Source organism: Protopterus annectens, chromosome 7.part0 (genome assembly GCF_019279795.1).
Source record: "Protopterus annectens isolate FY-2018-M chromosome 7.part0, PAN1.0, whole genome shotgun sequence".
NCBI lineage: Eukaryota > Metazoa > Chordata > Ceratodontiformes > Protopteridae > Protopterus > Protopterus annectens.
In genome coordinates, this window is record NC_056739.1 from 1,098,566,704 (window position 1) to 1,098,591,478 (window position 24,775).

A 24,775-nucleotide genomic window follows, 5' to 3' on the forward strand; every position below is an offset into this window, starting at 1 on the left:
GCTTCCGACACAGAAATCCGAAAACTGTGGTATTCAGGCCGGCTGAGGGCTACCTGCAGGCAGATAACCCCAAATGTAATGACTGCAACAGTGAATACACTCGGTAAAGTGTACACAACTGTACTTTCCTCTTGCCAGGTCTTTTATGCGAGTAGTCCAGTGGACCCTGGCTGTTCTGTGGTCTATACTCTGTCATCCTCTATCTGTTCCTATCAAGCTGACTTCAGTTTGTCGAAGGCATCTACAATGGTGATTACTGTCTGACGACCCGACATTAGGCAGAGATTTCCTTTTTCCAACCCCCCTCAACCATGTTGACCATAGGCACTTCCCTGTTGGGGTGGGGAGGGGCATTACAAGGGAAGGATGGTCCAAGGCACCTGGTCACACACAGAGACTAGATAGCACATCGATGTTCTGGATATGAGAGCAGTCCTCACGTTTTAAGCCTTTCAGGATGTTCTCCCTCTAGGAATGATTGTGATTCTCACAGACAAATATGTCACTAGTGTGGTACATCAACAAACAGGAACCCGATCTTACCCACTGTGCAGAGAAGCCATGAGGGTTTAGAAAGGGTTAATGTCTTTGTTTTTTTTTCTGCTTGCAGCACACATACCAGGAAAATCCAACATCCTGGCAGACAAGCTCAGCAGGTCTATTTTAATCCCTTACAAGTGGTCCCTCAATCGTTCAGTAGCAGACTTGATCTTCAGCCAGTGGGGCCAGCCTTGCTGCAACCTATTTGAATCCCCCAAGAACAGAAAGTGCAGCAACTACTTCACTCTCCCAACCCCCCTCCGGGAGTCCCTGAGGGGTGCTTTGGTTCACAATTGGATTACAGCTACTTCACCCTGCTAAGGCCCACTCCACTAGGTCTATGTCCACCTCATCTGCCTTCTCTTCCAGGACCTCTTTAGATATTTGTACAGCAGCCTACATGGTCTAAGGCTCACACATGTATATCACATTACAAATTGAATCTTGTTTCCCAGAGCAGGGCTTCATTTGGTTTGGCAGTGCTCCGGCATATCTTTCCTTGAGACCACCCAGGAGTTGCATAGCTAAGGGCTCTACCTATATGCTAGGAGGAATGAGACAGTCATCAGATTTATTAGTTATGTACTTACCGTAATTCGGTATCTGTGTTTTTTTTTTTTTCATTCTTTCTCACCTTCTTACCCTGCCATCCACCTTCCTGGTGCTCTAGAAGACCTGCAGATCTTTAGGAACTTTTTGCTGGTTTTGGGCCCCTGGTTATAGAGATGCATTTAAATTGTCTTCTCTTTTCTTTGCTGTCTATGAGCAGCAAACTCGATTGGAGGTTGGTTGACATGCAGAACATTGTGGATAGTGGAAGGAGTTTGAGACTTGGATTCTAGTCTGAAGAAATGCGACAGACTCTGATCTGTAACCCATAAATGAGGAATGACAACACACCAAGTTATGGTAAGTACATAACTAATAATTTGTTGGATTTAAAATTTGGGCTACAAGATGTGAATTTACCTGTATTCCAAATGTTTTTCTTGTGTATTTGATGTGTCTCGAAGTAAAACTATTTCAGTACTAGTTTTGTTTTACATAATACATAATCTAGAAATGCATAGAAGTTCCCCATAAAGGGAGTGACTCTATCAGATGCGGAGGCTGGCGACTCCTGCCATCTAAAAAATTTTATATCTTGAAATTTCCTATGCATCCTAGTTATTATCCCGTTATCAGGCACACCATCTAACTCCACATCCAAAAAAACACTATTCCCAAATTGTAGACCATCAAATTTAATACCAAACCCATTCTCCTGTAAGTCATTCACAAACTTATTAATAAATGCTTCACCACTGCACAAAGAAAATCAGGTCATCAATAAACCAGGAGTATTTAATAGTTTTTGAACAATTCCAATCTATAGAGATGTTTAATTTCAAAAAGCCCCATAAAGAGGTTGGTATACATGGGGGCAAATGAAGCCCTCATTGCAGTCCCGTTAATCTGATGAAACAATTCATAATTAAACTTAAAATTGTTTAACTAAAATGTAATTCAACAATATAGTTAACTAAAGGGCTATCGCCTAAAAAGTAATTTACTGACTCAATACCTAATGAATGTGAAATATTGGTATATAAATTCTTTACATCAAGCATAAGCCAGTAATTTTCTTTTTTCCATTCCAAAGACTGAATCTTTTCTAAAAAAAAAAAATCAAATGTCTCAAATATATGAATCAAACTCAACTGATTTCTACAAATATTTATGCAAAAGTAAACCCACATTATATAAAAAGTAATTATTAGACACTATGGGGTGAGCTGGTGATGAAAATACGTTTTTATGTACTTTTGGTAAGCAATAGAATCTTGCAATCAAACAACCCTGAGTAACAAACTTTCTTTCCGCATCTTCCTTAAATAGATAGCCCAACCTAAATCCTTTATTAATTAAAACATGAAAATTACAAAAAACTTGTTTATACTGTCAAAACTTTCATACACATTATCATTTAAATTGTTTTGGCACATTTTTAAATATTGTGTGTAGTGCATAACAACTATCTTATGACCCTTAGGGCTTAAAGACAAGAGCCTTATGCTGACTAAAACCTTTGGTAAGGTAGACCATTCATTCTTAAATTGTAACTGATATCCCTTTTCTGTTTAATGAAATCATCATATACTTTATCCACATAAAAATTAATCATTGCTGAAAGTGTTTTGTTTCAGTACTTGTCTGTTTCTTTGAGCTCAGCACTTGTTCAGAACTTATTGTAAGCACTAAATAAGCTACAAATTACTACAGCACTCAGCTTTCCTCACTGTCTAGAGGAAAACCGTTTTTAGTATTTAACAAATAAGCACCCATCCAGGCATGTCTAAGGGTCAGCTCCCGGTGTTTTCTCCTGTCTACTTGATGAATGTGGGCATCTTGGGGAAATGCAGTAATTGCCTCATGTACACAGACAACCCTCTCCTCCTACCACCCAACACTACAACCTGTGAGAGATGCACTTGTATAGCCAAACTGGAAGCAAAGCTCTCTTCACCCAAGATTGGACTAGACAGTCAAGAGGAGAAGGTAAACACTTGCACCACACCACACTCAGCACATAGTCCCTCAAAACCTACACCACCAAAACAGACACAAACACAAAACACACACCTACATTCATGGAGGCTCTCATTAAAAACCTGCCCAAGCAACAGGGACCTCCTAAGCAGAAACACAAGCAACCTCCATCCCCCCAACATAACCCAAATGACACATAGCCCATTAACTCAGTGTGCCACTCAACTACAGCCCATAAGGCATAACAGCGTACCTAACACTTTAGTCATAGGTGACTCTATAGTCAGGCACACTGATGTTCCACTCTCCAGGCTAAACAAGGAGAAAGTTACTGTCAGCTGCCTGTCGGGTGCCAGGATCCACCACATAACGCATGCACTCAGGTCACTCTACAACAAGTACAAATGTGACTCTGTCATTGTCCATGTTGGTGTGAATGACCTGAGACGTACCTCCTTGAACTACATGAAAAGGAACATGGAGGAGCTGTCCGATCTTGTAGCCCAGGCAGGTATGACCCTAGGCCTGAGTAGCATCCTGCCATCACCCAGAATGATACCACAGTACAAGGACAAAATGATTGACTTCAACAATTGGCTAAGCTTCTGGTGTCATTCTAAGGGGATCCAGTATCTGTCTGCCTGGGATGACATGATCGACAGGCCACGATACTTTGCCAGAAATGGCCTGCACCTGTCACCCCTGGGATTCCGGATACTAGCTAAGGCTCTAGCCACCCCTATAGTGCCTTTTTTAGGCAAGGTTCAAATGACAAATTCACCACCCTAACAGGTACACGCAAGAAGAATCTGAGGGTATTGCTACTCAGTGCTAGAAGTCTAAACCTCAAAATGCACTCTCTCAAGGCACTCCTTAAAATGGAGAACATCGACATCTGTGCAGTGACAGAGACCTGGTTCAAGGCTCCAGAGAGTACCCCTGCATTACCAGGCTATAATTCATTCCACACCTTTCGGCCACCTAACCTGGACTGAAACATTAAAGGCGGAGGTGTGTCCATATTCATAAAGGATATCCACACCTCCAGGCTAGTTGCTCAGCATAATGCATCCGAGATTATCCAAGTGCAACTAACTCTGGGCAAGACCGCAATCCAAATTGTAACTTGCTACAGATCCCCCACCATGCCCCAGGATTCCCACTACTCATTTCTTAATACACTGGAAAATATTAGGGTATAACCTAATACCCTAATAATGGGCGATTTCAACTATCCTACCATTAACTGGGAAAACTACTCCTGTACCAATTCTTGTGCTCAACGTATTCTGGAATTCATAAATTCCAATGCCATGGATCAACTTTATCCACACCACCACCAGGGGCAGCAATATCCTAGACCTGGTTATTACCAACATGGGCAACTGGTGCTCCACACCAGAGGTCAATTCCTCTTTGTCAGATCCGACCACAAGCTAATCACCCTAGACATCCACATCCCTCCCCCACCCCCCATTAGGGAAACCACAGTAAAACATTTCTCCAAAGCCAACTTCACGCTTCTTAGGACAGAAGTGGCAGATTTTACAACACCCATGCTGACGGACAATAGAGGTCTGACTGCTGAATCTTACACAAATGCACTTTATAACCACTTACACGAGTGCATGGATCGTGCAATCCCTAACAGAACCAATATGCTATCCTCCAAAAAAGGAAGCCAATCTGATGGTCCCCTGCCATAAACAAACTCTACAATAGAAGAAAGAAACTGTTGCAAAAAAAGAGTAAAATCCCATGATTGGAGAAACTCCCTGGTCAGCCTCAGTAAGAAGCTGAGATCCCTCATAAAATCCTCCAAAGCTAGTTATGAAAACAAAATTGCCACTGACTCTAAGGACAACCACAAAGCATTCTATAGCTATGTCAAGAATCTCAATGGCAACACCCACATCTGCTCTGAGTTGCAGCACAATGGCACTAAATCTGGAGAACCAACTGATATTGCCAACATCCTGGCAGATAGGTTCAGTGATAACTTTACCCCCCCTGTCATCCCCTAAAGGGCCCATCTCTATACCAGAAGAATGCAAAGTTCCTGTAATCACGGCTGCACAGGTAAAAAATATACTATCCAAAGCCAAGAACACAGCATCCATGGGACCTGACGACATCCCAGGCTGTGTTCTACATGGACTACAGAACAAACTGGCACCCCACCGAAGTACCATGTTCAATCATAGCCTCACCTCAGGCTATGTTCCCACTGAATGGCGCACAGCGACAGTTATCCCACTCCACAAAGGGGGAGCCACCACAGACCCCGGAAACTACCGCCCCATTAGACTAACGAGCCTGGTTTGCAAGGCTATGGAACGTATCATCATGGAACTTATAAACAATGACATTGGTAATCTCCAAACTCAGGACCCCACCCAGTTCGGGTTTGTAAAAGGCAGATCATGTCTCCTAAACCTGATAGACTTCTTTGAAGTGGACACCAAAACCGTAGATGAGGGTAAGGTGGTTCACACAGCCTATCTGATTCTCGCCAAGGCTTTCGACACCATCCCCCCACTCTGGAATTATAGATAAACGCACTAAACTAGGTATAAATCCCTGTGTCACAAGATGAGTTGCCAACTGGCTCACCGACAGAACCCACACTGTGAAAGTAGCAGACTCCAAATCAGACTTCAGACCAATGACAAGTGGAGTACCACAGGGTTCAGTCCTGGGTCATCTCCTGTTTGGTATCTACTTCTCTGAAGTACAGGCCAACACAGAAGGTCTTTGGCGAGTGAAGTTTGCAGATGACTGCAAACTAGGAGCTATAATCAAAACTCCAAAAGATGTGGACATCCTACAAAAGGGCCTCGCTGAGACAGATGCCTGGTGTCAAAGCCATGGCCTCAAGCCCAATGCCAAAAAGTGCATTGTCATCCCTTTAGGTAAAAACTCAGTAGCCATGAACTACCACATAGATGGTAGTCTACTTAACACCGAAAGTGTGATAAGAGACCTTGGGACACAGGTGGACAGTAGTCTCTCCTTTGATAATCACATTGCCACAGTAGTCAGGAAATCCTATGTGGCACACCTCATCACAAAAGGTTTCTCATCCAGGAAAAAAGAGGTCATTGTTCCCCTCTACTAGTCACTCATTAGACCCATTATAGAGTACAATGCCCTTTTTGGTATGTACTTCACAAGACATCTACAACAACTGGAAAGGCCGCAGAAATACCTCACAAAGAGGATTACCGGCCTCAAGGAGATGCCCTATGCAGAACGTCAAAAAAAAAACTCCAGCTTTACTCCGTTGCATATCGCCTACTCAGAGGCGATCTCTGCTTAACGCACAAAGGTATGTCAAACCCAGAGCTTTTAGACATGCTCCACTTAAAGAAATCCCAATCCGTACGAGCTACACACTCTAGGGACCTAAACCTTGTCACCACAATAAACAAAACATGCTGTAGGGATAGATTCCTGTCCCAGGGACTTCCCATACTCTGGTACAAACTGCCTATCTATATCAAACAAAGCTCCTCATTAGCACTCTTCAAGAAAAATCTTGATGACTGGATGGGAGATGGGAAATTCACCCCGGGGATCACTTCTGTGGCTCTGCTTGACAGTGGCACAGGAAAATAATTTTCTTGGGTGGCGAAAGCCAAGGTACCTTTGGCTAGGCTTATGTAGGCCCTAGGGCCAATAGCCTAGTACCTAAGGCCATTGACGAGGGGAAGGTGGTCCACACAGCCTACCTGGACCTCGCAAAAGCCTTCGATACAATACCCCACTTGGGCATTATAGATAAGCTCACCAGCTTAAATATAAACCCCTATGTCACTAGATGGATTGCAAACTGGCTCAAGGACAGAACCCACATGGTTAGAATTGCTGGAGCCATGTCAGACTCCAAACCGGTTACAAGTGGTGTCCCACAAGGCTCAGTCCTGGGACTTCTCTTGTTCGGTATATATTTCTCGGAGGTACAGGCCAACACGGAAGGACTGTGGCTGATCAAGTTTGCAGATGACTGCAAACTGGGCGCCATAATCGACTCTCCAGCTGGCACAAGCATCCTCCAAAAGGGCCTCATAGAAACAGACAACTGGTGCCAGAGCCATGGCCTCAAGCTAAATGCCAAAAAGTGTATAGTCATCCCCTTTGGCAAAAACAAAGTGCCCACAAATTACCACATAGGTGGAAATCCATTTAAGTACAGAAGAAGTAATTAGGGACCTGGGGACCCAAGTTGATGGCAATCTCTCATTTGACAACCACGTGGCCAAAGTGGTTAGAAAAACATTTTATATAGCCCACCTAATCATGAAGGGATTCACATCTAGATCAGGGGAGGTCATCGTGCCTCTTTACTCATCCCTCATCAGGCCCATAATTGAGTACAATGCCCCTTTTGGGATGTACCTTACCAGACACCTGCAGCAACTGGAAAGACCCCAAAAGTACCTCACCAAGAGGATCAAAGGGCTCAAACAGATGCCATATGCTGCCTGGTTAAAGAAACTCCAGCTCTACTCAGTGGCATACCGCCTGTTCAGAGGCGATCTGTGCCTGACGTATAAAGCCATGTCCAACCCGGAATTAATGGACATGCTGCACCTCAGAAAATCCAAATCCCATCGAGCTACGCGCTCGAGAGACTTGAACCTCAGCACTGAAATAAATAGGACATGCTGGAGGGACAGATTCATAACCCAGAGGCTCCCTTCACTCTGGAATAAAATCCCAGTCCAGGTTAGGCAGAGACCCTCATTGACTCTCTTCAAGAGGAATCTTGATGAGTGGATGGGAGATCGTACCCTGGGTATCACTTCTGTGTCACTGTTAGACAGAGGCACAGTATACTAACCTCGAAAAAGGGCATAGCAAAATAAATTTAAAATGGGTGGCGAAAGCCAAACACATTCTGGCTAGGCTTATAAATGCCCTAGGGCAGATAGCCTAGTATGAACCTATGAATAAAATCACTTTTAGAAGGAATACTTGGAAGTGTCCAGCAAACAATACGCATTTAAATCATTGTCTGTGAGTAACGAGAGAAAAAAATCTCACCAGAGCTCTCATAAGATGCATCAAAACAATCAGGAACATCATTATTATCGCTGCATTGAGTTTTAGAAAAATAATCAAATGTAACCTTTAAAACATACAGCCTAGGTAATACAGTGGGCTTGAATTTCATACCCCGGTTCAGAACATCAAGCTCTGTGTCTGTTAAAACACAAGTTAAAAAACAGATTTTCATCAGTCAAAACAGTGTTTAGTTTATAATCAAGTTTAATAGCCATGTTCTCACCTTGACAAAGCCAAACTGGGTGGGGTCCAGCATTTGTAGATTTCCTATATTTTTGTTAAGGTCGTGATGATTTGTTGCATGGCCTTGGAGATAAGGCTGGTCAGGCTAATGTATCTGTAGTTCCTGGAGTCTGTGGATGCGCCCCCTTTGTGCAAAGGGATGGCTGTAGCCATTTTCCATTCTGCTGGGATGAAGCTAGTGCTTAGGCTGATATTGAAAAGCATGCCCAATGATGCTAATTCCTGTTTTAACCCATGTAGAACCCAGCCAGGGATGTTGTCTGGTCCCTTAGAGGCTGTGTTTTGGCCTTGGAGAGGGCATTTAAGACCTGCTACATGGAGATACTAGGTGGGGGACAGGTGTTAGGGATGCTTTGGTGTATATGTGGCAGGGGAGTGGGAAGTGAAGTTTTCACTGAACCTGTCAGCCAGCAGGTTTGCTATATCTACAAGTTCTGTATATGTAGTACCATTAACTACAAGTTCAGTGCAAATCTGGGCCTTACCTTTGAGGTTATGGATGTATCTAAAGAATGTGTTGTGGTTATCCTTGGATAGGGAACCTAATTGGATTCGTAGTTAGCTTTGGAAGGCTTCCCTCAGAGTCCTATTTGCTTATTTAAGTTGAGGAGGGAGTGTTTCCAGTTTTGAGACTGTTCCTTCTCCTAGACAGCAATTTCCTTCTATTGTATAGCCTATTAATGGCAGTTGTCCACCAGGCAGGTTTTTTTTGTCTTGAAGCTCTTGCTTTGATTCTGTCAGGTACAGCAGAGTCAATATAGTTGTACAGGTGCTCATAGAAAGCATAGGTGTCTGTTCCATCAGTGGGGGGAGGGGCTATGAAGCTATTTATGCTGTCACGAAAGAGGTAATTGACCTTGGAGAAGTCTTATAGTCTTGTTGCTGGGGGGGGGGGGGCTATGTTACATTTACTTCTAGTGAGACTGATTTGTGGTCAGAGCTCACTGGGGATGGCCATACCCTGGGAGTTGGTGCAGCAGTCCCCCATGTTGGAGCACCAGATCCAGGATGTTTGAGCACCCTGTGGGTGTGTCAATCAGCTGGTCCAGGGCATGGAGTTAACAAAGTCCGGGAACCTTTGGGAAAGGGAGTTAGAACATTTATTTACCCAGTCAATTGATGGGTAATTAAAGTGACCCAAAACCAGGGTGTTCAGGTATATCTTGATTGACTCAAGTAGATACAGTTAGCTGAGTAAATGTCCTGAGTCATGGAGGGGGTCCTACAGCTGGCAATGACCCGAAGAGGGGTCTTACCTACAGTCAATTGCACTTGAAGTAATTCAAGGGAAATCGTGCTGTTTAACCAATCTAGAGGTGTATTTATCTTCGATGAATGTTGATACACCACTTCCTGTAGTTTTCAGCTTTCATTTTGTGGTCTGAACGTGTGAAAGAAAATGTAACGTGGCATAGCTGGGATGCGGCCCACAACCTTAAACAAGGTCTTAGTGACTGCACAAATGTCAGCATCTTCCAAGGTGACTGCTTCCAGTGTGTGCAGTTTCTGGTTTAGACTCCTAGTGTTTATCAGCATAATCTTGAAGTTGTTTTTAGAGGGTACTTTTATGTTGGAAATTTTGTTCTTTTGAGATTACCTAAAAGGAACTATGGGGGCTAGCAGGAGCCTTAGCCATTAACTAAAAACCCAGGGGTGACGGATGAAGACCATCTCTGGCAAAGCATTGAGGTCTGTCGACTGTCATTCCAGGCTGACAGATACTGGATCCCCTTTGAATGACACCAGAAAATAAGCCAATTGTTAGTCAATCATGTTTTGTTTGTACTGAGGTATCCTCCTAGATGAAGGTAAAATGCTGCTTAAGGCTAGGGACATACCTGCTTGAGGCACATAATCAGAGAGCTCAGTCATGTCTCTCTTCATGTAGTCCAGTGAGGGTATGTCTCAAGTTCACACCATCATGGATTATGACTGAGTCATAACAGTGCCTGTTGAGAGACTTGAGTGCATGTGTGATGTGGCAGATTCTGGCACCTGACAGATGGCAGTGACCTTTTCCGTATCCAACCTGGTGAGAGGGACATCTGTGTATCTAACAACTGAATTGCCCATTTCTTTGTGTGTTATGCCTTAGGGGTTTGACTAATGAGACACTGGTGTGTGATTATATTACATGTACTGTGTTCTGCAGAGGATGTATTATGTGAATCGTGCTTGTGTTTGGGAGGTCTCCGATGTTTAGGTAAGCTTCTGGTAAGGACCTCAGCATATGTAGGCTTCTGTTCTTTTGGTAGGTGCAGGAGGTGAGGTGTGCATGCTTTCTACCTGTTTAGTATCAGATGAACTGATTGGTGAGTGAGAGAGACTGGATTCTAAGTTCTTGATATAGATGCATCTCACATAATGAATTTGTATAGACTAGAAGTGGGCTGTCAGTGTATATGATGCAATTGCTACATTGCCTCAGGGTGACCATGCCGACCAAGCTGGCTAGTGAAACTGTGAGAAATTGTCCATTTATGATGCTAGGTAAGTTGATGTGGTCAGAAAACAGGGAGAGGACAGGAACAAGCAAGTAAAGTACAGGAAAGGTGAAGTGGACAAGAAAATATGAAGGGCTAGTGAGTAGGATCTTTGTTGGTACCTCAGGAGCTTCGCTGAATGCTTCACCTGCCAGTGAGGGACAATTGCAAGAACTCACTGATGGAGCACCAGAAGAATACTAAGGGAAAATTTGCAGGCAGAAGTTTGTGTCTATAACCGCCAACGGTGCCCACCGCTGCTCGGCATTGTGCAATGAGCAAACAAGTACAAACCTGCACAAACTAGGTGCTTATGTAGCAAACGAGCAAATTGATTTAAACAAATTAACCTTGTCGCCTCATAGCAAGATGTTGTCCCGTTCGATTCTCAGCTAGAGGGTCTTCCGTGTGGAGGCATACGTGAATGGGGCGTGCCTTCGTTGAAGGTTGTGCATCAGGGCTGGTAACCCACTATGTAAAAATCCACTACCAATCATTACCGGACCGGAGTTTCGCTGTAGCGACCCCTAACCGGGAAAAGCCAAAAGTTACAATCACAAACCAGTAAAACGGCTCAAAACAGAGCCCTGTTCCAGCAACCTTCAATCATATGAGTTCTAACTACTCAATCCTTCCTCTAGAGTGCAGGGGAGCCCTCTCCAACAAAAGATGGCGTGGTTTAGTGCTCAAGTTATACAGGTCTGAACCTAGTCTGTGCTACAGCAAACAAAGAGCAACAATTTCAGAAAAAAAATAGTTTAAGCAGGCACAATACACCTTCATCCAGCAACTCCCATCTCAGAAGGGCAGAGGCTACAGTCTCCTCCCACAAGAGTGTGGACCACAAACCTTGAAGTAACTAGCCTGAACCCCAAGCGCTTAAACCTAAGCGAAGACACTTTCAGAATAACAGACACACTAAGCCTTCAGCCAGCAATTCCCAACTTAGAAGGATGTAAGCTACCTCTCCTGCCAGTGTAGACTACTGCCAGTGCCAGAGTGTAGACTACAAACCTTCTCAATGTAAAACTGGCCTGAAGCTGGCCTAAGTGCTTAAACCGAAACTAAGAGGCTTAAAATAGCAGTTGCAATGTAATCAGGCTACTGACAAGCAGTAATAAATGCAATTGAACAGTTTTAAGAACAAGCATCAAAAGCAAAATGAAGTAGGAAGAAACACAAATATAGTAAAAGCAGCTGAATAAAGTGCAATTTTTAAAGTTAAGTGGGTGGGGAGGAAACAGGAGATAATTTCAAGGATAAGGAACTAAGGGGGGTGGGCCTTCCCAAATCATCTCTCTATACTCAGGAGAATGAACTGAAGAAAAGGGACTGGAGTAGTCTCCAAAATCAGATTTATAGTAGGGACGGGCAATAAATGAGGAAATATTTCTCAGCTCCTTCCACTAATTAGATGATGTTAGTCACTGTCTGCAAAGGAATTATTTGCTAACTTTTCTAACTGACCCTAGCCAAGACCTCGTAAAACTCCATCAGAACAGAAAACCTAAAACAAAACAAATGTAACACAAGAATAAGATACAAGATTGAAGTATCCAAACCTTAAATGAAAAACTTCATTTCAAAATAAATCTTAAGTCTGGATGGACAGAGATGTGATGATGAGCATCCTTTAAATTTAGGGTTACCAGAAAACTTAAATGAGGAAGATGGGGTAACAGGCTATGTAGTGACAGCATTTTGAACTTGGGCACTATCACAAACAGGTTTAGGAAAGAAAGATCCAGAAATGGTCTCCAGGGAAAGAGGCAGCATTTTCAGCTTTATCAACTGCTACAGAGGATCTACCTAACTAAAGGTCCATACTGGATGTGGGTGCTACACCATAGGGATCCAGGGTAAAAGAGGAGTCCTCTGAGAGAAAAAAGCTTTGTCAACAGCAGAGCAGCTAACCTGTGACCAAGGCAAATTGCTAGCCTGCTTAACTTTTACTTTTTACAGCTAGGAGGATGGAGTGTGGGGACTGGTAGTTTGGTCAATGTCCGACTGAAAATGGTGGGGGCTTTCCCAGGGAATGAAGCATAAGCCAATAAAAATGTACTCTTGTGAAAAGTCACTTTTTCTCCATAAAAGAAAGTAAAAAAAAACATTTTAATGCACGTTACGAGCCCCAAAAAGTAAAATCTACTTTCTGCACAGAAAAAATGGTTTGAAACTACTTTAAAAACTGACAGGAAAAAAATGCACTCCCGTTTAAAAGTACATTTTAAACACTAGAATAAAAGCATTCCTAAGGAGGAAATGAAAACAATATTAAATGTGGAAGGTTTTTCTCCAAAGGGAACTTATCTGCCAAGCAAAGGAACAGCGCAAGCAGGATGCCAATCTTTGTAAGCCTGGGAAAGTTCTGAAGGGCTTGGTGCTTAAGCCTGTGTTTTTAGGCAGCTCAGCTCAAGCTGGTAACTAAATGCGTGATAGATACTCTGAAGCTTTGGAAACTGACTGGCTGTTCTATCCTTGGTAAGATGCAACCTATATAGCTAGAGCTACTGCAGCAGTGATCATTTGAAAATTTGCTGTTATGGTAAGTTTACTTGCACAACCGTGCTATGCAACTGTGGAATTCTGAACTGTAGGTTCTTTCCTCTTCCCATTTTTCTAGTGCAGCTTTTTCTAAGCTGTGGGGCATTCCTGCCTCCATGGCAGTCCTTGTGGTGTGCATGTAGTATTTCTGATTAAAGATGTAGTTTGCCATGGTTGAAGATGTTTAGGAGTCTTCAAAGATTTTTTTTTTTATTTCCACATGGGAGTGCTTCTCTGTCTTGTAGGTAGGTCTCTTTAACTGCTAGGTTACAGTATTGCTGTGGAAGCACAGTGCAAAGTATTTCCTCATCTGTTGCAACCAGGATGGGTCTGCTCATTGAAAAAAATATTTCTGATTTTTCTTAGAAAGCCAAAGTTGGTGAGGATGATGGATTTGTTTACCTCTGGAAAGAGGTTTGAGTTATACCTTGTGGTATATTGATATGGGTTCCATGATGGATCCTCTGCTGGCAACTACTTGCCTATAAGGTGGGTCTAGGGCATTTGTGTGTGGCTTTGGTATGTCAAAAAGGGTTGCTATCCTAGGAGGTGGGTTGCTGAGAATTCTTATAGCTTATTTAGTAACGCTTCCTCATTGAAACTTTTAAGCTGTTTATGGATGTCTGAGAATTTTCTGTCAATGTCCATGTTGTCACACAATTGGAGATTATGTAACACTGATCCTCTCTTTCCATTGTAGGCTTTCACATTTATTACAAGAATATCTCCTTTATCTGCTTTCATCGGTCTGTGTGTTTTTGTCATTCTTTAATTCCCTGAATGAATCGGACTTGTTGAAATTATAAAATCATGTTGAGTTTTTCTCATATTTGTTTGCTTCACATTTATTCTAGTATGCAGCCAGGATGGGGTGCATGGGGGTGGGGCAGAAATCACTAGGCTGCTTACATTTCTTTAAACTATGAACATTGTTTTTGTCATTTTTCTGTTTGCCATTAAAGTGGCAGTCTTTCGGCTTTTCCCAGTTAAGGGTCGCCACAGTGGAACTCCGGTCCCTCATGATTGGCAGTGGATTTTACGGTGCCGAGTTGCCAGCCTGACGCCCAACCTTCAGAGAATGCACGCCCATTCATGCTCGCACCTACCTGTATGCCTTTAAAGTCACTTGACTGCAGGGAGGGCATGCAAACTCCACACAGAAGGCACTCCAGCCGAGAATTGAACGGGAGAACTTCTTGCTGTGAGGCGATAACGTAACCGCTGCACCACCGCGGCCTAAAATTACACTTATAAATTCAGTTTTCTAACAAACTGTCTTAAATCCTTGAGGGTGTTAACTAGATTACTGTGAGAATGAGGAATGAGTGATGCTCTTACCCAAGAAGTTTTTCTTTGACTGTGAGGGCTTTGAGTGGTTCCAGATCTTTGTCCACTGTCTTGTGGTTCTTTCCACACATTCTGTTGGGAGATGTTGCTGGGGAAATGATTTGTCTCTGAAGGTGGAAATCCATGGTGTCACTCTCTGGGTGTACTCTGTGGTTCCCTCTGTCTCTCTATTAATCCATGGTTGTAAATGGCGTTAGGGCTGGTGTTGGATGTGGGATTTCGTGTTGACTTGCTTCGTATGGTGTCCTGATGGATTGAATGTGTTTAAGGCTGAAAAAAGGGAGAGAGGCTCCTTCATTCTTTAGATGTGTATAGAATGTTTGGATTTTACATAGCTGTAATACAACAAATTAGAATGATCAGTTTATTTTATTTGCAAAGGCCAGGAAGGGAAGAAATTGTGAAAAACAGTCATATCCAAATGGCTATCTCATTACATCTGTGTGTTCCTTTCATGCCAGGACTGTCCCTGGTCATGTAAGGGCCCATTCCGCTAGGGTCCACTACAGCCACCACCACTTTCCTTTTGTGGGTAGGGTCAGTACATAATCCATTGTGGAAGTAGCTGCTTGGTCATCTGTCCACACTTTTTCCAAACATTGCAATGTGGGCATTGCATTCAGGGCCAGGGTAGAGTTTACCACAGCCATTCTAAAGCAACATTTCCTTCCAAGTGCCCAGCCACCCACTAGCCCATAAGCTCGGGGAATCTTCCCAAGAGTCATGGCTATAACAGTGAATTATGCAATGATAATAGTGTAGTTATGTTAGGAGCTCAACGTTATTGTGGCTGTTTGAGTATATTCACTGATGGTAGCCGCTGTACATTCCGCACATTTTTTTTCTGTTTCTCAAACACTGTGGGCATTCTTGGGTAAAGGGTGGGTTCCCTTGTCAACTTCTGTCTCTCTTTCCCCTCAATTTTCCGCCACCAGGCACATTTTCCTTCTCAAGGTTTACCAGCTTTGGTGAATGGGTTCTGGTTGAGCCATTTCACTGGAAATCATGATTAGATGGACAGCAAGTACTGCAGCACCAGACTACCATAATTCAGTCTTGGAGAAGAAGCAAGAAGAAATTGAAGATGGCATGGACTTGTGTTCTAATTATATCACCAATTTGCTACCCTGTTTGCCAGGTGTTCATTCCGAAAACATTGCACAGTCGTTTGCATGCACTCAATTTGTACCTAGAGAGCAGACATCTAAAACAACTTGCTTTGTGAATGGAGGGCTCATGGGATGTCACCTCTGAACCGCCTAAAAAGGCCAGCTCTTAGCGGCCTGTAACACCTAATGAGCTTCTTCCGACTGCTCCACAACCTGTGGCCAACATTAGCCTGGTTTCAGGATCTGGACTTGGGTCCGCCACACCGGATGTCATGGGTACCTCTGAGGAAGCCATACTACCAGTTGGCAATAGCACATCCACAGAGGTTATTCCGGTGATCATTTCAGACACCTGGGGGGGGCAGCATGTTCAGGGGAATCTTCCGATTCCCTGCCTCAGACTTTGACACCCACTCCTAAACAGACACCTGTTGTGCTTCCTTTTTTCTCTCCTCTTGAAGGTCCCATCTCTCAGATGACTATCAAAGTATTCCACCCTGGCAGGCCATTAGCCAAAGCCTTTTCTCAGATTTTATGGCCCCAAGGCCTACATTAGTTGCTTCTGCCCCTGCATCTTCTCCTACTCTCCTTAGTCTTAGGCCTCAACCTGCAGAGACAGTTACTAGGGAATAGGACATCTGTTCAGATTCCTCAGATGATACCCTCTTATAATTCACAGCTTTCTTCACCTTTGGGATATGGATCCCCAGAGGAAGAATCCATGGACCCAGATTCCCCAGTTGAAGATTTGACCTTTGAAACTATTTTTAAAATAAAGGAACACTTCAAATGGGAATTCACAGACATGTCTGAAATACAAAAGAGGTACTATGACCTCATTCAGATGGAAACACCAAGCCCTTTAGCCATTCCTCCTATGCTGCCTGCCTTTTTTAGATGTCTTTTCTTCTGCATCTCTCAATCCGCAGACTCAACCTCCTGCTCCTCATAGAGCCGACGGACTGTACAAAGTCCTAGATTCTGCTAAGCACATGATCAAGTGCCCTCCTGCAGATCCAGCTACCATTTCTGTCTCCACAGACAAAGCTTCTAAACTCTTGTCTACCACCACCATTCTTCCTACTGACAAAGACAGCAAGACCATGGAAAGATTAGGCAGCAAGATCTACACCTCATCCACCTTGGCATTTAGAGCTACTAATTACCAGACTCGTATGGTAAAGTAAGCCCAGTCTCTTCTAGACACTGCCACCAAACTATCGGCGGACATTCCAGACACCTCAGCCAAATCTATTTCTTCTCTCCTGGCCCTTGCATCCCATGTTACCAGACATTCAATTTAATGTAGCTACGATGCTGCAGAATCAAGAGCAAGGTCAGCAGCTTCAGCTTTTGCACTTCGCAGATACTCCTGGCTGCACTTGCAACCCCTGCCAAATGATTTCAGAGCTAAGCTCAGTGATGCACCACTTGACAATGCTGCCTTATTTGGCTCAAAAGTAGCAGACCTTTACAAATCACTGAAACAAAAAGGACAAGATGCAATATCTTAAACATCTGCTAGTTTCCCCTATACCTAAATTTTACAGAAACTATCCTGTGAAAACTCAGTTCATCAGGAAATACTCTAATCCTGTCCCTCAAGCTAGACACAGGCAAGCAAGAAAGAAAAATCCTTCAGCTAGAGCACCTTCTTCCTCTAGTCAAAGGATGCCATTTCAGGACGGGGCAGGTAGTGTCTGACTACCTGCCACTCCTGCCTCCCCCACCAGCTGTTTCCATCCCACTATCTGCTCGCCTTTCCCGTTGCCTTCCTGTTTGGAATTGGGTAACTTCAACAAGTGGGTCCTCTCCATCCTCAGACTGCTACTACCGGTCATGGATAAGACTAGGCATGCCATGACCTTCTGCTCAGCAACTGCCCTTCCGCCAGTACTACAGTGCCTTTTAAACCAGGGCACTATAGAAAAAGTTCCTCCCTCCCAATTTGGAAGAGGATTTTACTCGAGGATTTTTCTGGTTCCCAGAAAAGAAGGGCCGTGGAGACCCGTCCCAGACCTTTCAAGGCTCAGTCCTTAAAGGTGCCAACTTTTAAAATACTAACCATGCCAGCTCTCTTCCTCCTCATGTACAAAGGCTTGCTAGCTACACTAGATATCAAGGATGCCTACTTCCCATTCCCATCAAGCCCACAGACAGAAAATACTTAAGATTCTTAGTGGGCTCCTCTTATTTGCAGTTCTCTGCCTTGTCCTTTGGACTTTCATCTGCACCCAGAGTCGTCACCAAATGCCTGGCTCCGGTAATAGCTTTTTGCAGTACAAAAGGGATACAAATATTCCCATACCTGGACGACATGCTTTTACAGGCTGCCAGCCAAAAAACGTTTCTAACCCATATCCAGTCTGTGGTCTCTCTCCTACAGGCTCTTGGGTTCCAAATAAACTTCCCAAAGTCCAACCTCACACCAACCCAAGACATTTGTGTTCTTAGGGTGCAGAATCCGCACAGACTTGGAGGCATACCTGCCCCCAGCAAAGGTGAGTTCTCTTACAGAACACCTGCAAGGGATTTTACATTCCTCTCCACTGACTGCAAGGCATTACCTCAAGCTTCCGACTTGATTGTCAGCTACCCTTCCCATGCTACCCCTAGCTCAGTTGCATATGAGAAAGCTGCAGTGCAACCTGCGCTCTCTCTGGAATAAGCACAGCCATCCACTGGAGCACACTGTGCCCTTGCTTCCATGCCTAAAACAGGAGATTTTATGGTGGTTAGCTCAGGTGAATCTCAACCCAGGACTCCCCCTCCAACCACCTCAACCTTCTCAGATCATGCGTAGACTCTTCAGACCTGGGGTGCAGGGCCACTCACGGCCATTGAAAAGTACAAGACCTGTGGACATACAGACAGAACACAGAACACATCAATGCCAGAGAAATGAGGGCAATCCTCATAGCCCTTCAGGTATTCACTCCTTTCCTTTGGAAAGGGATCCCTTCTGATATACACAGACAACACCACAGTTCTGTGGTATATCAACAAACAAGGAGGAACCAAGTCCTACCTGCTCTGCAGACTTGCTATACTAGTATGGGAAGTAGCCACTTCTCAGGGGAATTATCCTGAAAGCAGCATACATTCCCTCTCTCCACAACTCCCAAGCAGAATGTTTGAGCAGAACCAGCACAAACCATCACGAATGGATGCTTCACAGGGATGTCTTCTTGGACCTGGTCCACAGATGGGGGGTACACTTCAAATAGACCTGTTTACCTCCGCCAACAACAGGCAACTTCCTGGACACTGCACCAGGGCACCAGACCCACAGGCACTGGCAACAGATGCCTTCACCATCTCTGGAAGGGGAAATACCTTTATGCATTCCCCCCTTTCCTCTCATTCAGAGGGTCCTGCTACGGATTCAGCAGGGCAATCCGAAAATCTTGCTGGTGACTCCCTACTGGCCCCAACAGCATTGGTTCCCTTTACTCCTCCTATCATCCAAGGGCAATCGCCACAAGTTACCCCACAGAGTGGACTTCCTCACACAGCACAAGGGATCTCTAATCCATCCACAGTGGCAGCTGCTACACTTGACCCTGTGGCAGATAGGCTTCTGATACCATACAGACACCTTTACAATGAGGACGTGCTCAATGTCCTGCAGGAAGCCAGGAACCCCTAACACTAGAAAGTCATACCTGTCTAAACGGAAAAGGTTCATTACTTGGTGTCAAAATAAGCAGCTGGACCCACTCACCAGCGACATTCCCCTAGTGCCGTCTTATTTGTGCGAGTTACTTCAGACGGGCCTGGCCTACTCATCTATTAAGGTACACCTGTCTGCTATCTCTGCATGCCTACCTATGGATCCGCCCTTGACATCTAGATTCCCTTCGAAGCTCTTCCTCAATGGGGTCCTGCATCTTAGACCCCCCGAAACCTACTCTTCCTGGGGATCTCAACTATGTGTGCTGGAGAAGCTTACACTTCCACACTTTGAGACAGCTGATCAAGCTTCCCTAAAGGTGTGCACCTGGGAGGCTGTCCTCCTTGTGGCCATCACTTCAGCCAGAAGGGTATCTGAGCTCTAGGCACTAATGGCTACTCCTCCCTTTCTTTTCTTTCATAAAGACAGGGTTACCCTCAGGACTAACCCATCTTTCATGCACAAGGTAGTCCAAGACCTGTGTCTCAATTAGGCCATCCACTTACCCGTTTTTTTCCACAAACCCACAAGGAAGAAGTGGAAGATTACTTCATTCCCTGGATATTCACAGACAAATTAAATTCTACCTCCACAACACCAAGTCTATCAGAAAGACTGACCAGCTTTTCATATCTTTCCACCCTAGAGCACTGGGGAAGGCTGTGTCCAAACAGACTTTCCATTTGGATCTCCAAGGCCATTACCTTCTGCTAGCAGCACCATGGTAAATCACTTCAGGGTACAGTAAGAGCCCACTCCACTAAAGCCATAGCATCCTCAGGGCCATTCTTCAAGGGCCCAGATACCTCCTCTATCCTAGATGGAGCCACTTGGTCTTCAGTTCATACCTTCACCAAACACAACAAACTAGACCACATCTCTAGGCCCAGGGCAGGATTTGCTAGGACTATCCTGCATGGATTCCTGGAATCTGCTTCCATACCAGCCACCCTTTCTCAGTGAGCTTTGGCACTCACCCATATGCAAAAATACTGCAACATAGGAATAGAAGGACACAGAAAAGTTGTGTAAGAACTTACCTTTACCATAGATGTCCTTCTCTTCCATGTTGCAGTATTCCTACCCTCTTTCCCCTCTTATCAGTTATGTTTTCCCTCTCTGGATGGCAGTATCTTGGCATTGCACTATTAGGACTGGCTCCAACTGGGGCCTTCAGTTCTGAGGGCTGATGCATACCGACGTCACTTTTATGGCCCACATACTCTTGCCTAGACCTGACATCTCGCGCACCTAGGAGGGACTGAAAGCTTTTGGATACTGGATGTACGTACGCGAGACTAGAAGGGTAAACCCATATGCAGAATACTGCAACATAGAAGAGAGGGACATCTATGGTTATGGTAAGTTCTTAGACAACTTTTCTGTCTGTTTTAAATAATGCAAAATGTATAGATTTGTTACTTTCTTGTTTCCTGTTTTGCAAGTTATGCTTGCTTAGTAGATGAGGGTCAAATTGACAAGAGTAATGCCTAAGCTTGGCTTTCTTGCTCTGTGATAACTGGCAAGAAGTGCTAATGTTCTTGAACAAGGAAAAAATGCCAAGCAAAGGACAGCAGAAAATAAAATCCCTACATTTAACCACTGCACAAGGCTTTCTTGCAGATATTCTAGTAATGCAAGGATGCATCTATTTTGGTTAGGAAATTTGATCAAGTTGTATTTCCTTGTCTGAGCATATTTATTTATTTATTTATTTATTTATTTATTTATTTAGCAGTGTATATATGTCATTTAATAGATTCTGAGCTATGTAGTGATCCTATGAAAATCTTCACTTTTGCCCAATTTGCCTTTGTTACTTAGCAGAAACTAGGTAAACTGTATGTTTACTTCTGTGTAGGTGAAGCATGTACACTTCAGTGTTTAAGCTTTTAGAGAGCAGTGTATTCCTGTAACATTATTTTTTTACTTGCATTAACATAATAGGCCTGTGCTCACTCATTGTTTTTGTTGACTACAGGACAGAGATCAAATCATATTAAGTCAGCTTTCCCTGGTGGATTTAGCTGGAAGTGAAAGGACAAACAGAACAAAAGCTGAAGGCAATCGATTAAGGGAAGCAGGTATACATCTTTCTCAAAATTATTAATGTAGTTGATATTGCATTTTTAGCAGTCATGATGGGTGGGTGTTTTGGGGTTAACATGTACATTTTTAAGCTCTTTCTAACTGTTAGAAGAATGGTTAGTGAGTAGGCCTCCTCATATTAATGCTGTCTTTCAGCAGGTATTTACTGTTCTGTCTTAAATCAGTAGTTTTGTTTTGGGTATGCCTTCTTTACTTCATCACTGATTTTTTTTCTTTCACTTTGACCATTAAAAAGAAACACGATACAGTTTATTCCAAATTGTATGTACAGTTGCTTAATATGTGTCTGCGTTTTGGAGTTAATTCCGGTCATTTTCTTTATTAATAAGTTTTTTTTTTTACCTTTGTCAATTGCTACGTTTTTTGTATACTTCTCTGATGTTTTATATGTACTATAGTAAAAAAAAGTACTAGAAGACAGACTTGTGTGTTTTTTGTGTTTTTTTTTTTTTTTTTTTTTTTTTTTTTTGGTTAGTCTTTAGTGACACATTTGTAATCTTCATCTTGTATGCCTTTTCAACCTCTGAGCATGTCAGCTGCATGGCTGTAGTTGTACCACTTTAGGCTAATACTTATGTATTTTTTTCCCTTTTATTTCATTAATTGAATGTTAAGATGAAAGCAAGTAGCTATCTTAAGAGACTCTTCCTCCAGGTCTGAAAAGCTCTAATGAATTATACAGCTAGTTCCTCATTAAGGTGCTACTTCATACCGTTGTGTAGTGCAGGAATTCTGACCATTAACCTAGCCTGTTTTATAGTGCTGCATTGCTCTGCGCTGACTTGATAAATTGCTAGGCTAGTTCTTTGACTGTGACCCTTCTTCTAAAGTTGCTATTTTTAAATATTGTATTGCTCCATTTTTATGACTGCATTTGTTCAGATATTGTCATAGGGTGGGCATAATGGTGCCCTTCATTAATTTGTTGCATTGCTTTGGGAGGGCATGAAAGAGCGAATACTACAGCATTCTAGTACTGACTCTGAACTGTTATGATAGCTCTTTTTAATCTGTGACTTTTCTAATGGGGTGAATTATATTTCATTATATTCTGAGTCAGTTTAGTGCATTGTTTACCATAAATAGGTGATATTCTTCACAGTTCATTGCTGTATTACTGACTCGTGTGATCCTTTTTGCAAGAGTCTGGATGTTAGGCTCAACACCAGAGCTCTCCCAGATGGTGTTAAGTGTTCAAAATGCTGTTGAAGAAAGGAAAAGCTGTGCAGTTTGACGGACATTTTTTTAGTCTTCACTATCCAGATACCTTCGGAATTACCCATGTAGAAGTTGTCCCTTTCCTCCCAAACAGAGCAAGGGGGACACAAAACGGGCACATTTCATCACAAGTGGTAAACTGAATCTAGAGACAGACCTGGAGGGAGGCCTCTGGGCTAGGACACCCACAGAGAGCAACTATAACCCATAACACTACCTTTCTCCTCCCCCACTCCCCCTCCCAAAAAATCCCCCAACCTACATTTCTGCCTTCCAGTGAACATGGGGAACTGGTTATCTCTTTTCAGACCAGTGGGATAATATTACATTGGACAGGTGGATCTTGCATGTATTAAGGGCCAGTCTACAAACCTGCATTTTCTAAGAACACCAAGATATCCTTCTATTCTTCTGTTGCAGCATTCCTGACATAAGGGAGTTGCCTGCCAAGGCAACAACCTGATGTCGGCCAGTATACCAAAGTCTTTTACTACCCAAGGTGCACAGTATGTCTGACGTTGGCCATAAGACGTATGCGCACACCATCCTCTGAACTTTTCCGCCATTCAGATCGCCAGTCCCGGGCGTCGCTGTGCTGTCAGAATCACTATTCTTCAAAAAGATAAGTGCCCTGTTGGTGAAACCTTTTGTCTTTTGTTACCTTTTCTTTATTTCTGAGGTTCAGGTCATCCAGAAAAGGGAAGTGTGAATGGACGACATATTCTACATAAAGATGGTCATACACAGTGCCTTTTTGCCTCAGCCATCAGTACGATCACAAGTCCTGTACCATTTGCCAATCCTTTGTTCTGAAAACCCTTCAGAGTCTGTTATCCTCCCTCCTGATCAACCTAGAAAACAGTCTCCAGCTTCTAACAGTGTGTGTTGAATTCACCTCTGAACCTGAAGACCGAGTCTACAAAACGGAAAGCCAAAAAACATAGGCTCGAAACCGAAGCTGCACCTCTCGAGTTGGACGTCTATTCCTGAAGTGCATGAGAGCTCAAAGACAAGTGCTGATGGGATCCAGATCCACAGACCGAGCCCACTTCATAGGCCGTCTTGGCCCCGGATGTTTGCAAGTCCAGACAGGTTTCTCAGACGTTGGTCTCTGGCATCCATGGAGAGCCAAGACTTATTGTTTGAGGGCTCTAGGGCAGTTACCCAGATTAAGGAGGATGTCAAATCCGATATTGTGGAATGCAGGCCTATATATGCTTCTCCTTCTTTTTGCACTGCATAGACACACCTGCAAAGAAGAAACAAACTTCTGTCCTTCCCCTGACCCACAGAAGGAGTGGCTGAACTTTTCTCAAGTCCTCTTTAAGGCCTTTATGGCACTTAGGCCTCTGTCAGGTCATACTCCTTCCCCTTCGGCTTGGCCTTCTTTCCCTAGAAAGAGACCTAAACCCCATCTTACCTCAGATGAAGACTCCTCTTCTGGGGAGGAGGATGATGACTTGGATTATTCCTCCCAAATTCCCTCCCCTTTGAATTATGCCTCACGGAGGAGATTTCTTTTGGGGGACTATCTCAAAATGCGTGACCACTTCTGGTGGGACACTACAGAGATGTCAGAGGTCCAGAAGCGTTTATTATGACTACCTCCAGGTACAGACCCCTAGTCCTTCAGCCATCCCTCCTGTAATACCTGCATTTCTGGGTGCCTTTGCATCCACTTCCACCAACACAGACTCGCAGCCCCTAGCGCCTAAAAGCCAGACGTGTACTGCAAAGTACCCAAGGACTGACAGTTCCTCTATAAGGCTCCTGCTGCCGATCCTTCTGTAATTTCTTTTGCCTCTGATAAGGCCTCCAAATCACTTCCTTCCTCTTCCCTGTTGCCCTTGGATAAGGGTAGCAGACAGATAGCCAGGGGAAAAAAAAATCTATCTCCGCTACCATGGCCTTCA

The 24,775-nt window shown here is 43.7% G+C and overlaps 1 protein-coding gene across 1 annotated transcript in view; it reads left to right on the plus strand.

Annotated features, from left to right (window-relative positions):
* Positions 1-24,775, plus strand: part of KIF23 (kinesin family member 23) — a 1,082,389-nt gene that overhangs the window by 493,249 nt on the left and 564,365 nt on the right. Inside the window, exon 11 of the mRNA XM_044076375.1 lies at positions 21,517-21,619. Within this exon, the coding sequence (XP_043932310.1) occupies positions 21,517-21,619 (103 nt within the window). The remainder of the gene's footprint in view (positions 1-21,516; positions 21,620-24,775) is intronic.